General features: G+C 34.0%; 1 protein-coding gene across 3 annotated transcripts; it reads right to left on the bottom strand.

Moving 5' to 3' along the window:
• Positions 1-451: 451 nt before the first annotated feature.
• LOC109011640 (CSC1-like protein At3g21620) lies at positions 452-13,452 on the bottom strand. 3 transcript variants are annotated; one of them, XM_018992927.2, is made up of 12 exons: positions 12,939-13,452; positions 11,705-12,053; positions 11,373-11,519; positions 10,722-10,857; positions 9,623-9,724; positions 8,718-8,837; positions 8,532-8,612; positions 4,291-4,631; positions 3,646-3,891; positions 2,475-2,799; positions 1,104-1,337; positions 452-1,008 (listed from the first exon to the last, which is right to left on the bottom strand). In XM_018992927.2, the coding sequence occupies exons 2-12, from the start codon at positions 12,016-12,018 to the stop codon at positions 745-747; spliced, it is 2,310 nt and encodes a 769-aa protein (XP_018848472.1). In that variant the 5' UTR covers positions 12,019-12,053; positions 12,939-13,452; the 3' UTR covers positions 452-744. The 3 variants fall into 3 exon arrangements, with proteins under 3 accessions (XP_018848472.1, XP_018848470.1, XP_018848471.1); XM_018992925.2 differs by having other exon boundaries at positions 13,022-13,452; XM_018992926.2 differs by having other exon boundaries at positions 13,070-13,452.
• Between the last annotated feature and the right edge of the window lie 1,488 nt (positions 13,453-14,940).

The following is a 14,940-nucleotide window of genomic DNA, read 5'->3' as shown; positions in this document are numbered from 1 at the left end:
TTTTTACTCCTTTGTTAAACTCTTGTATAAATGGACAGAACTCACGACACTTAGTTTTTGTTCGAAATTGTTGAAGCTTGATTTCGTGTTGAAGGTTTAAGGTTTCTCGAAAACCTTTTTCAAGAACTAATTTAAAGGGTTCTTGGTTCATTTCCACCGTCTCCCAAAATGCTCCGTTTCACTTAAAGTTGTTGCGCATCGCATCAACCTTTCCTTTTGTTAATATTGTTGACAGATCCACTTCTTGTCACTTCTTCACTTCAGCAACTTAGAATTGCTTCAAGAAAAAACCACCTCTACAATTCCCCTTACATTCTCCCCTCCCATTAAAGGTCATTGACAATTTTAAGGGGAAGAAAATAATAATAAGATGAGATAAGATGACAATTTTGTATCTCATCTCCCTTGCCAAACCTAGATGTAACACCAAAGCCGGCTTCAACTCCAAGAGAATGAAACGAACAGCTTCAATTGAATTGCTATCAGTTCGAGGTACATGACAAAGTCCGCCACAAATCATCACCTCTCGTCCATCTACCAATCAGCAATACCAATAAATAATGACACAATGCCAACCCCCCCATCTCTGAAAATTTTGAGAAGGTTTCGGAGCAATGTTTGTCCAGAAAGAAAATAACCCAGTTCTTAAGTAAGAGATATCCCGTTTCCCTTTTTCCTTATTTTTTTTCTTTGCTAGAATCAACTAAAATTGTTTTTACTATTAACCTCAACAAAACATTCACACTATAAGAGCTGTGCATGCTCCTGAACAGCTTCAGGCAGGGACGATACCGAACCACTATGTTTGCTGGGCAATGGTGTATTCCTTCGAGAGTTGCGCTTTGTTGGGACGAGTTCAGGCTCTTGATCCCCGTCTCCTGATGCTGCATCACTATCGCTATCATCTCCTCCCTTGAAAACTGGGTGCATGTATGCATTTTGTAAGAAGCCTTTCAAGTTCAGGTTTGGCTCCCTTGCACGTTCCAATGTATCTTTCATCATTGCTTCCTGAAAAAAATACACCCAACGGGAAACTTGAAGTTATTCAGAAAACACTGCAACCAATAAAAAAAAAAAAGAAAAAAAAAAGAATATCGACAAACCTGCAATGGATATCTAACAAAAGCAGGTTCATAACGGCCTTTGCAGAATCGATGAAACCATATGGTCAACACTGGGAGTGCAATGAGCAAGGGAGTTGACTGAGCAGCTTGCTTTGTACTTAATAATCCCATCAGTAGCAGCTGTGACACAATTAGAGCAACTATTATGCGCCCATGGACATCAGGCCAGAATGCTGCACCACTCTCGTACTCCTGATTGTATACATTTATAATCTGCAGATATCATTAAAGGGTTTCATCAGAGCAACATTCACCAATCGGACCTGTCAACATACTAACGAACTTCTAAGAGACACTAAATTTACCACATTTTTAAATAAAAGCATGCACTTGGCTGGTGCAGAAAATACTATATGCTAAGAAAATCCATAACAGCATATTTATTATTGAGAAAGGATCATATTTTTTGTAAACTACACGTATATTCAAATGTATGATGATATCACAAGCCCCTTGGAATAAAAAGAGCAAGTAAATTTGAATCACAAAAAGCCTGAAGATCTAATATTTGCAACAATTTCTTATGTATATAATTTCTCATTTAATAACAGAGTAGATGAGACCAGAATCAATAAAATTAAGAAAAAGTGTTTTTCTATTCTAGAGGATGAATCCCAGCATCAGAGAGAAAAAATTTCTTAAAAACCAACACTTACAAAATCCAATTATAAATTCTTTACACACAAAATAATCCCAAGATGGAAAACAAACTGAGCAGGGGATCTATTTGAACACCATGCCAAAGAAAGACCTCTTGGATTAGTTATCTCCATAACCCTTCTACAGAAAGCATGTCTTAACTCTTAACACCAAGATCCAAACTGAAAAACAGTGAATGGACTCATTGGTGATAATCTACTACTAGTGCATGATATGAATTCATGAAAAAGCTATAATACTGGACCATCAAATAAATGATGTATAAGTACATCTTTTAGCAGAATTACACTTCATTAATTTCAAAAATATCTCATAAGAGATCCCAAGTTGACAAAGAAGATGAACACTCTCCTCTTCATTGGGCCTTTGTATGAAGTGAGGCTCCAAATTTCCCTTAATTACTTTTTTTTAATAAGTAATGAAGAACTCTATTGATGAATAATGATATGGGTAAATCCCATTTACACAGGTTTTATACGAGAGAGATACCAATTTCCCTTAAGTACTAAAAATGCTTCAAATTGAATCTTTAGTGAAGCATCATATGTAGATTAACTTGCTGAAAATGATTCTTCCTTGCTCATCGGATCACAATTATGTTATTGCCGCCCTTACATTCCTAACATATTAGAGCTTCTTAAACTGAAAAAAGCACATTACTCTACTGTTACACAAAGACATTTCTTTTACCTGATGACGATACACAACATATGCCAGGCCAAAGAATACTATGATAAAAGGAAGCAAAACAGGAGTCACCACTGCATAAACAAGTCCAAGCAAGAAATATAGTTGTATTTGAGGTTCTCCTGTGTTGAAACCAAGGGTTCCAGGATCCATCGCCTCTTCCCTATCCTTTTCAGTCTTCACCAACAAAAAGTTTTTCAAGTGATAAATTATTAAAGGTTTCAACCTTAGAATTTCTCCAGCAATACCTGCCCACCCATCAACCATTATATAGGTTATGAAGAAAGTTGCCTTCATTGGAATGGAAACACCAATTGTCCTTGGGATTCTGCAATTAGCCAACAACTGTCTTATTATAAACTCTCAAATAAAAAAGCAGCAATGAACATTAGATAAAGTTCATATATACAAGACCCAACATATGCGCTATAGATCATCCTATGTCAGTCGAGTGAAGAATTGTGTAGTTTGTTGTAGATTAACCAGATAACTTTAAAAATGAAAACTGAGGAAACCCTTGCAGGAAAATGCTGGAGGAGAAATTATTCTACATATCTGCCACTCTGTATGCATGGCACAAGTCATTGGACAAGAAAGTAAGCTGACACTAATGGAACTAAGGATACTTTTTTCTTTGCCAGCCAATTTGAGGGCAATAGAGATCCGAAGGGGGGGGTGGAGATTCAAACCCTCCAACCCTCCAGCTTACAGTCCCATGGTCCTCAGGGTAGATGCCAATTGCCCCACAGGCCATTGGCAGAACTAATGGTACTACAATTACTATAAACCTAATGGTGCTAAAAGTAAAGGATCCACAAGGAAATAAGCACAAATATGAAAGGCAGTAGCATTACAGTTGAGGGCGAAAGTGAAGTTGGATGGGTAGGCAGGGCAAAATTGTTACCAGTCAATAATCAAGATGTTGTGTGAAAATTGTATACAATGGACATAACAGACTCCAAATGATCTACAATGAACAAAAATGTATTATGTTCATTCATCTGAGCATTGCAACTGTAATGCTACTTCCAGCTGGAAGGATGAAAATCCATTAATTCAGATATTTTAATTATGAGCAACAGTTGTCAAGTGCAATAAGAGAGACTGTTAGTAATGGTAATCAGACCAAAACAAATACTGATTGAGAATATACTGTATATAAATAGGGACATACTCATTTGCCGACTGGTGGATGAAATTATCTAGTTGTTGAAATGCAGTTCCAGTAATTATGCTCCCAAGAAAGACATTAATAAATTGGAAAATATAGTATCTAGTTGCAGATCTCCTCTCTAGAGCAGATATGCTAATAAATCCTTCAAATTTTGACATTAGCATCAATATTGTTGGCAGAAAAATGAGAAAAATCTTCAAAGCAATTCCTGGAAGGAAACCTTGGATAAATGACTTTATGAATTTTCTGCAAGAAAATAAGGAGGATGTCAGTATATATAGTTCTATAATATAATGACATCCAGAGTGACCCGTCAAGGATGGGCAGAACAATCATGAACAAAAATCATTCCAGTTTTCAGAGCTACAACTAATTAATTGAGAGATGTTCAAGGAATAGTCTGGGTGAAGTAACCTGAATATGCCTAGAAATTTGTTGATTATGCCATACGCGTGTTATTGAGCAAGAACAACAAACTTTTGAGAATGTGAAAACTTAGGAAGCATCAAAGCTTTCTGAATGCTGGCTTCAGTCTTAATCTACCACAGACTAAAAACTAACAATTTCCACCTTCTATATATTTCAATTTCCTAAGAGTACACCAATAATGCCAAAAGAAAAAAAGAAAAAATAGAAGACACTCACATTTCAATTATGGGCTTTAGGAAAGGGAGTGCTTTCTCAATACCCTCAATGTTTGCAAGCGACTGTACGAATGCAATAGGGATCATGAAAAAGAAGGTAAGGAAGAAGAACGCAACAGCAACAATAAGCCTCCTAATTGAGAGTGAAACATATGGAATTGCCAAGTTGGCCCAATATACATCGCGTGGCTCCGGAGCCCATTCAGTTAACCATGTAGTTGGATTCCTGGACTGTTGAGTTTGTGCACAAACAGCTGCAGCCCATCGAGTTTTGAAGGACACAAATGCTGCGGGCATGATTGATTTAGGATTGTTGATAATCTTATCCCACTCTGTGGCTATCTGACAGTTATTAATTAAAAAAAAAAAAAGACATAGTATTATGCATACGCTTTCAAATCAATACACAGCATCATTTGCAATCATGTCATTGAGTGCAAAGGGAACACCTTTGAACAGAGAATCTTTCCTCGAGTAAACACGTAGTTCATCTTTTTCCAATTAATGATACAATATGTAAAATTGTATGTCTCTAAATAAACATATAGGTTTGTTTTCAAAAGTAATGGTCGAATAATTAATTATGGTCGTATAATAATTGACTCAGCTAATCCATTAAGAGTATGCATATGGGAATAAGATGTTTAACATTAATCCAAACTAATATACAATAATCATCAAAAGTATTAGATGCAAATTATCTTACATTATTCAATAGAATACACTAGATTGGATAATCAGCAAATTAAATCCGTAATCTAATAGTTTATGCAAAATATATAGAAAATGCAACATTTTGCATATATAATTTTTCATTATATATATAATACTTATAAAAAAATTAATTATCAAATAAACGTAATTTTATATGTCAAACAATATAAGATATTAAATCGAAGCATTAAGGTGTCACGTACCAGCACAAAAAATATACGAAATAGTTTTAAGAATTTTGGTGTGATCACCTAGTTGATGCATCTGTTTAAACTATTAAATATCTATATCGTCCACATGGTAAATGCATGGGTCAACATCTATCTCCGTAGACTCTTTGTTAAAATGATGAAAATTTAATAATTACTTTGGAAATTGATGGTATGATAATTAGTTTTCCTTTTGAACATGCTATGCATGGATAATCATTTGGTAATATTATTCATGATTTCAATATTATTCACCTCAAGACAACCTTTTAAAGACTTGAAAGGATAAGGATTATAAAAGGGTGATATATGAATTAATGAGACACATTGATGAATCTAGAAATTTCAAAAGTTATAGGAAATGGTTAGAATTATGAGGTGAAATTTAAATGGTTATCTACTAAGTTTAAATGCTGCATTTACACCAGAATGTGGTCGAATTGTAGGGGGACGGGAGGGTCAGGGACCGAAAATAACGGTCCACCCTTTTTATCGGACTGTTAGCTATCAGTCCAATCGGTCTAATTCGGTCTATAAATATTTTTTTCTCTTTTTTTAATTTTTTTTATAGATATATTAATACAAAAAATTAATTAAATTCGTAAAATTAAAATAAGGTGATCTAACTATTTAATTTGGATTATGTAACTAATTCATTACAAAAATAATTAATTATAATCATATTTATGATATTAACAGCTATTAACTTAGTACTTTAGTATTTGTAAATACAAGATTTTGGCTAGGACTAGGTGACTAGATGGATAAAGATTATTTGATATTTTTGTAAGTTGGATGAATGTAAAATATCTTGATTTTATCTATAAATATTTGAAGTGTATCTAGAAGTTATTAGATAATGTTTTAGATAAGTCAAGAGTGTAGATATCCAAATTCCAAAGAGTCTGGAAATATCCTGTGAAGAGTTTGAACTACATTTGCTGAGAAGATTTAGCGCCTAACGTCAACAGACGCGTCAGCAGAATCCTATTGCAGATCAAATTCCTAGCAGACTCATTCTGTCAGCAAAGTCCTATTACAGATCAAATATTTATCTGAATATTTATGATTGTGACTTCGACTAGAAGATTATTTTTTTATGATTATTCTCAGAACTTGGAGAGATTGAAGAGTGATTTAAGTACTTGAGTGTGAGAAAATTCTCTAGTTCCTTGTTCCTCATTATCTCATTGAGTGTTTGCTTACTCCATGTTGGAAATTGACAGATCGAGTTCAGCCGCTGGAGTTTAAGTAGAGAAGTCAATATTTGAAGATCGTTAGAGGTGCTAGCTGCTATTGCGGTGGAGGCAAACAGGTCGTTTGTCGGGTCAGTAATAGAGTCAATTAGTAAAAGTTTTGTAATTGAGAATTACTTTTAACTAATCTTTAAATAATAAAATTGATTTTTCAATTGACTTTTCTAGATTTGACTGCCCTGTGGGGTTTTATGTTTGAGGAGTTCTTCAAAGGGTTTTCTTTCGTAACCAAATTTGGTGTAACGTACTTTATTTATTTTATGTATTTGATTGATTATTAAATTATTTCATTATTGATTATTAACTAATTTATTGAGTGAATTGGTAGCACATGGTAATACAATATAAGGATGCTTGGGTAATTTTAGTATTCATAATGGCCTATATATTAAAATTCTAACATTTTATATATGATTAATGAATTGTAATTCTAATTAAATAATTTCATTATATTATTCATGCTTACTTGGAACTTAGGTATCTTAAAAAAAAATTACCTAATTACTTTAATTAGATGTAAATAGTAGTATGTATCTACATATAATAACATATATTATCATATGATATATTAGTTAATTGATAGTATATATTATTTTAAATTGTATATTATCAAGGGTGATAAATTAGATGAAAATTACATAACTTATACAACTATTATATATAATATTTAAAAAATTTATATGTAAGTGATTCAGTCAATTTCGGTTCGATCGAATAAAACCACATCCCGAAACTGAATCAATTACCAATTTTTCTAAAGAGTAAGGACCGAAACCGACCAAACCCCTTATTGGTCCGGTCTAATCCATTCGATTTTTCCAGTTTGGACCGAATCACTTACACTCCTAGATTGTGGTAATTTAGCCTATGAACTTAATTTATTTATTATAGTAACAAAACATGAAAATCAAGGAATCAACTACTTACACAATTTATTTAAAAAGTCTTTGGTCAAACACCCTTCATGTGCTATGGGTATTTAGGTTTAAGATCCTCTAATTTTTTCTTTTGAGAATTAATCGCATGTGGTACGATTTATGAGTTAATTAGAAAGAGGACCTTTGTTAATTTTTTTGTCTCATCGTTAATCGAAAACACGTGGCAGCTTCACAGATTGCCACCTGTCAATTTTAAAATTTTAAGCTAATTAATTTTTTAAATTAGTAATAATAAATAAACTCTTTAAAATAAACATATTTTTATTTAAATACAACAAACTTAGAAAACCAAAAAATTGGAATGGCCACCATGAGGCCGGTGGCGCCACCCACGTATATAGGTGGCGGGGCAAACTTTATCAAACATAATATATAAGCAATAAGGACCGTTCCATTAAAATTGGACTATTATATCGAGTTCAAAGTATATACATTACATACAAGATTATGGTGCAGCTATAGTATTAACTGATCTTTAATATCATCTTATAATTACTACTTGCGAATGTTTTTTACAAAATATTTTTTATTCTTGAAATGATATTTTATAATTTTTTAAATTATAATAGCGTGTGTTTTTGCATTTGTGTTTGGGTGTCCAACTACTCTGAGGTATTCTGAATAATTCTCGTACAGATAAAAATAGTCTTCCATCCAAATAAGAAAACTCTCAATGAGACCCACAAACTCAATCTCTACTATAACTATTCACAAACATTCTTAACACTTTTCAAGTATTCTCACTATCTAAAGTTGTACGAAACTACTATTCATAAATAATTTACTATTTTTTTATTATTATTTATTATTTTTTTACTACTACTTACAGATTATTTGAGATCACCTAGTATGAAAACGTAACTAGCTCACACAAAAAGCCTAAAAAAGCACACTTGAAAGCGCTTTTGGCCTTGGTGCTTTGCTCTTTGCGCTCAAGCACGTACACTTTTAAGATGAAGATAAGAGAGTCATAACTTCAAGAAATCCATGTGAAACACTGGTATAAACATGACATTACCCTAACTAGCTAGCTTGTGTAATATTTGCATATACTCGGGACAGACAGTATATGCTTTCTATGAAGTCAAACAAAAAAAGTCAAGATGCTCAATAAATGCTGCTTACCTCTTCTGAGAAGTTTTCAATCTTAGATGTATAAAAATCAATTGAGTCCACCCTATCTCCACATAGACCTAGAAAACCAGTCTGCGCAGAAAATAACATAATATTTCAATTGAGTATGAAAAAAGCTAGTCCAGAAGATATCAGAATTAGGAAGAACAAAATAAATTTGGAGCAGTGCAATAATACCCTTGAAGAAGGCCTCTTAGATTGATTTCTGGAATATTTAAGTTGATAGTAGTCAAGCCAGTTTTGTAACTTCTTCTTTTCTTCGACTAGATTAGAAAGTCTATTTGCATTGTAAACAACCTGCATGTCATGGATGGCTAGGTAAGAACCTCTTTTGACTTTCAGGCGTTTAATGTTCATGAGTTTCTTGTATCTTTTCCTCTTTCTAGATGAATGTCTCTCTTAAATCCTGTGTGTACATGGATTGTGCCTTTCGTGCATCTTTATGAAATTTTTATTACTTATCAGGAAAAGAAAGCAGACTAGCCAAAAAAATATGCCTACTATTATATGCTTGAGCTATTCCCTCAAATGGCTCACAAACAAAATTGTGAAGGTGAACTCCAAACTTAGCAAGCTCAGAAGCACTACAATGGAATGAGAGGGTCTAAAAATATAGAGGATCTCAGTAACATTGGCCATTACCAGTCAGTTTTCTTTGTTAGGAGTATCGAATATAATGATGTATATCAAACCATAGTAATGACTATAGCCCACTCTACCTATCGCACTAACTAACCCCATTTCTGTTCTTGAGATGAAGATGCAAACCAAGTTCCTGAAAACTGGAATCATGAACACGTGCAGGCCAGGCAACTAAATCGTCATCCTTTAGAATCATATATGCATGTAGACTCTAACAACACTTCAAACTATGTTTGTACCTTTATTGTCAAACGCATGGTTGTATGTATGTGTCTCTAGCTATATGTTAATATGCATCTACAAAGATATGCAGGTCTTCTCAATTTTTTTCTAGTTCATATGCATGTATCTGTATGTGTGAGCAACTGTATTCATGTATTCCATGAGAGTTCGTTCGTTCATTGTATCTGTTTGTATGCAGAAATATTGCAGCATCAAACCTGATGGGTGAGATAGTGTTCAGGATGGTTGACCAGAAAAAAGTGTTCCACAAGCTCGTCAACTGACTCATCAGAATCTGGCGGTACGTTTTTAACTAGTACCTGCGTGTGAAAAAAAAAAATTAAAATTCAACATGAAGCAAAATAGCCACAAGGTTTGAGAGCATTTCAACTCAAATGATACTCATGGTTACTACTGTATACGTACTATAGATGAGTTCTAGCTCATTACATTTCAACCTATTCAAATGGCTGCATAGACATACAGTTATTTTTATATCAGTCATATAGAGAATTCATCACGGGTGAATTACATTTTATTGCCTGAAACTATCTCCTCATTCGAAGTCCCCATTGGACACTCATTTTGTTCAATTGACACCCCAACTTCAAATAACTGTAGCAGTATACCCCTACCATCTACTTCACTCGTTTAAGTATGATAGAAATTACAATTGATGAACACGTGCCATCTGGCCTGATCACAAAACTGGCTGGAACTTATATTTTCAGCCTTGTGAACTGCTCTTCTCTGACAACATGCAGTTCTTTGATCAATTCAAAAATTATAAGCCCTCAAATCTTAACCCGAGGATTGCACTAGTTGAATCTTCTTCATCCCTCTACCCTTATCCTTGACATTCATGCCCTTGATTAGATTACAACAGCAAATCAACAATATCTTATTCCTCAACCATGGATTCACGTCCTCGAGCCGCATGGGTGCCATATAAGGGTCAGCACAAACATTTTAACTAACGAAAATATTATAGACATCCAACATCTGCGATTGTTCCCTTAATCTAGCTGTTCCTCGAGACTGCTCAAAGTGAATGAATTCCGAGTACATAAGATAGAATATGGAAAGGGTACGAGACTTGAGAGTGTGTATCCGTTTATACTCTTTTCATATTTACCTTTAACTATGTAAAGGGATCACTTCTAACAAAATTACATTTTCTTGGCCAATATCCCAGACCACTCCCATGAGTCCCACCTCACCCATTCAGATGTCATGACTTAAATATCGTGCTAGAAAAGGTTGGCCTGACAACCCATATCACACAATTTGATGATACATGAATATGTTTGAGCTTACTGTAAACTGATCGGGGCGCCGTTGTTCTGAAGCGAGAAAATGTAACCTCATCAATGCAACTATCGCATACTCCTTTTTCAAAACATAGCATGCCCAGAAGCTAAAAGCATAAGCCATTACCAGATGAGTCCAAAATCTGCAACAAATAACTTTGACCATTAATTGAAAGGTTTCACGGGAGAGTGGAGTGTTATTGCAGAGTAGGCCAAATGTATGCAATCTTCATTGTCCACTCTAATATATGCGTCCACTCTATAGCCCAGTACATTAGTTTCCCATTTATATTAATTGTTGTTGAGAAAATACGAGTTGTAGAATATCTAGTATCTTTTATAGTCTTTACCCAAAAAAGAGGCAGTCATTAGAATGAGAAAAGTAATCAAGACCAAACTAATGGTCTGATGATAGTGGATTTTTATATGTTAAACATTCTGAGAAAGATAAAAAATATATGTATCAAGCTTACTGACCCATTCACATCATTCAATTTTCATATGGACTTGCGAAAAAAAGTAATATAACTTTGAATTGACAACATTTTAATTACGTTACAAATTCTAATGCAAAAAATCAAGAGGAGAAGATTCATTACCAATAAGTGAAAATTGTACAATATTATTTGATCAGGATAACGATAAAAATTCTGCATACCTATCAGATCCAATTGGGATATTTGAAATAGAAAGCTTATCTATGTCACTATAAGTTAAATTCGAGTGCTCCAAGGTGCCATTGGTCCAATTAACAGGTACCATGATTGCAAAAGCCAGGAATGTAATAGGAACAAAAATTTTTAGCCTGCACTTTGACAGCAGAAATGGTAGAATTAGTCCTAGAGAACAAAATAACAAACCAAAGTCTGAAGCAAAGAGAAATATTCAGTTAAAACGTAGAATGACTATTAGACTATAGAAAGGACACTTAAATTCCAACATAGCAGGCCATGAAAGCTATTGATCTAGAAATGATCTTTAAGAGAGTACCCGACTAGGTAGATCCTCAAGTAAACAGCAGAATCCAATCCTGCATGGTCAATCAGCTCAGGTTCTGGCATTTTCAATGCAGCAGGCATCCAGTTCAAAAACCTGACATATGACCTGAAGTCCAAGTTGACGAACTTGCCTACTAATGCACCACTGTTCAGTGGACTGCTCCTTAAACCCTTCAGATACCATTTTGGAAAGTAGACCCTATCATTGACGGGTTGAAGACGAAGTATGGCAAATGCCACAAAGAAAGCAAATGCAGTGAGGATATTGATAGCTGCTGCAACTTCTATATCCTTGAGTGTAGCCATATGAGCTCCTCAAAAACACAATGATAATTTAATTTCTGAAAAAAAATAAAATAAGGTAATAAGGTAATCTCAAGCTCAAGAAAACCCACAGGGCACCATTTTGGACACAGCATATTTTTGGTAAAGTAGAGTGGATCTCCACGAAAGAGTTGAAAAATAAAATCATGTTTTAATTGCAGCCAAAAAGTATGGTTTGAACAGCAACTACTGCTTTCGGTGATTTATTTAAAACGGAATATCACATTTAACAACATATGGGGTATGCAGATCAACCTATAGGAATTAATAAAAGATAATGAAAAGGAGAAGACATTACGATAAATATGTAACAATACGCGCGCGCGCGCATACATATACATACATACATACATACATGTGTATGTGTGTGTGCAGAAAGCCTGGAAACTAGTCACAAGACTGGAACTTACACGTCTGTTTGGTTGCCAAGAAAATGCGGGAAAGAAAATAAATCATAAAATAAAAATTCCACTGGAATAACAATCATAAATCTTAACATCCAAAAATGGTTCCATCTTTCAGCAGCCAAATTGAGCGTTTCATAAAGTTCGATTCTTGGTTATTTGATTAAGCAATACAAGTGAAGAAAGAAGGCATTTTTTTTTTTTTTTTCTGAAGATGATGAGAATAGGTATTTGATTCGTCCAGGTTGAGCCAATGAAAAAAACAATTATATTTTATTTTCTTATAGTTCCCCTTTTTTTCTTAGCCAATGGATTCAACTAATCAGTTCTTGAAAGTTTAAGAATAAGAGAGAGAAAAAAAGTATAGATATAGATACAGATATACACATAAATACAGAACACGTGAAAACCAAAATTTCATTTTCTTAGCAGCCAAACAGACGACATTGTTACCACCCGGTCGTTGGAGTTTGAAATTGAGAAACCTTAAAAAAAGACCTCATGTTCTAACTTGTCTCCATTTTCTCAGCTGCCAAACAGCCATTGGATCCAACAGAAAGCGCAAAATTGTTCAGTCTTACCTCTCTATCTCTACGATCTCGGCTTAGAAAATAAGAAGAGTCAAATACCAGAGCATCAAAAACAGCGTTTTCAGGTTCAATGCTGTAATTCCATGTTCTTCATTCCCTCAGGCAGAAAGTTCACAAGATTCCTCAGAAAACAGAGCAGAAACGCAACGTTTACTATCAATGAGAAGCGGTTCTTGAAGCGAAAAAGATTCCTCGGAAAACAGAGCCCAAGGAGAGCAGCAAGAAGCGTACGTAGTGCCGTTTCAGAGGCACTATGCTGTGGTAGAGGGTACCGTAGGGGACAAAAGAGTCACTCTCTGTGTGGTTGTGGGTTGTCCAGTGAGGGAAGTTTCGTGTAAGGATTAGGACATGGGCACGAGCCTTTTTTATCTCCGTAACAGGGAGATCGACGAGGGAAGGTGAACCGGCGGCAATGTCACCGACTGTCGCTTCAGGTTTGGTTTCGTAAATGGATGGGGCCCGCTTGAATTTTAGCTACCGGAATTTGAACGGGTATCCAACGTAACGGCTCGTCGGTTACTATTTTTTTTTTTAAATAGTAACGGCTACTATTTTAGTATTTTTTACCACCACGTCATAATTTTTTAAATATAAAGTAAAATGATCTCCTATAATTAATAGGACAATTAAAAGGTTGATGAAATAATTGATCACGCTCTATTTTGGACATATATATATAATTGTTACATCAAATCAGAAATTATAGTAAATTAATCTGAAATGGTGAAGATATGATACCTTAAAATATTAAACAAAATCACATAAGATAATCTAAAAGATATATTTTGATTTTTTTAACCAAAATGTTAATTAAATAATTAAAACAAATTAATGTAATTACTTCAATTTAAAATAAGACGTTTGTTTGGCCAAGCTAGGAAAGTAGCGACCTTGCATTAATACGTACTCGCGTGTATATATATATATTTATTTACTTCTTTTAAAGTGATTGTACGTTATACACTCACGACTGTAACTATTATTTTTATATAATATATTAATTGTCATAATTCAAAGGGTCTAAAAGTAATTATATTGTTAATGATAGTAAACGCATGAATGCATGCGGTACTGCTGTAATTAATATTGGCCAATCACGCAAACCTCTCACGCGGACTTGAATAAGAAGTTTTGTGTTAGGGTTCTTAGCTAGCACGACAAGTAATGATAAAAAAAGCACATTCTTGGTACGTAATTCTTACTGCATGCATGCCTGCAGGATATATAAAGAGAAACATGCTCGTGCGATCAATTTTAAAATTAAAATGATTATATAATATTAAGTCACGTTAATTTATAAATTTATTAGTATAAAATTTATTTGTGATTTAATAATTCTCTTTGATCAACAACAATTTGTAATGGAGCTTATGTAATGGATGAATTAAATTGAAGGATTGTATGTTAAATGGTATTTGAATAGATGATTATTGTTGAAGACGATAGAAAGGAATAGTTGATAAAAGTAAATCAAGGTGCTGTTCGAGGCGCACCATCCCCTATACTATTTCCGTCTAGACAATTCTCAATATAATCCTCACACACGTTCCAGACTTCCCTTATATGCTCTGCCATTAACTAACTTGGCTCACATATGCCTTACACATGTCCCTCTATAGCTGTAATTAAAATGGCAACAAAGTAAAAAGATAACAATGCATACAACTGACTTCTACGCAACACTGCGTTTTATTCCTTCAGTTCTTCATATCATATCTCATGGCCCACGGTCTCCTCCAAACTGAAGCCCAATTTGGGAAATGCTTGGGCCACTAATAGGTGATCCCGAGACATTCTCCCGACATTGTTTTTAAATTTTTTTTCACTTAATAATTAATAAAATATTTTTTAATGATATTGTAAATTTTTTTATTTTTTTAAAAATATTTAAGAGTTTAAAAATTCATGAA

This window comes from Juglans regia, chromosome 10 (genome assembly GCF_001411555.2).
Source record: "Juglans regia cultivar Chandler chromosome 10, Walnut 2.0, whole genome shotgun sequence".
In the NCBI taxonomy this organism is placed as follows: Eukaryota; Viridiplantae; Streptophyta; class Magnoliopsida; order Fagales; family Juglandaceae; genus Juglans; species Juglans regia.
Note: the sequence above shows the minus strand (reverse complement) of the source record. Positions and strands in the feature narration are given on the sequence as shown.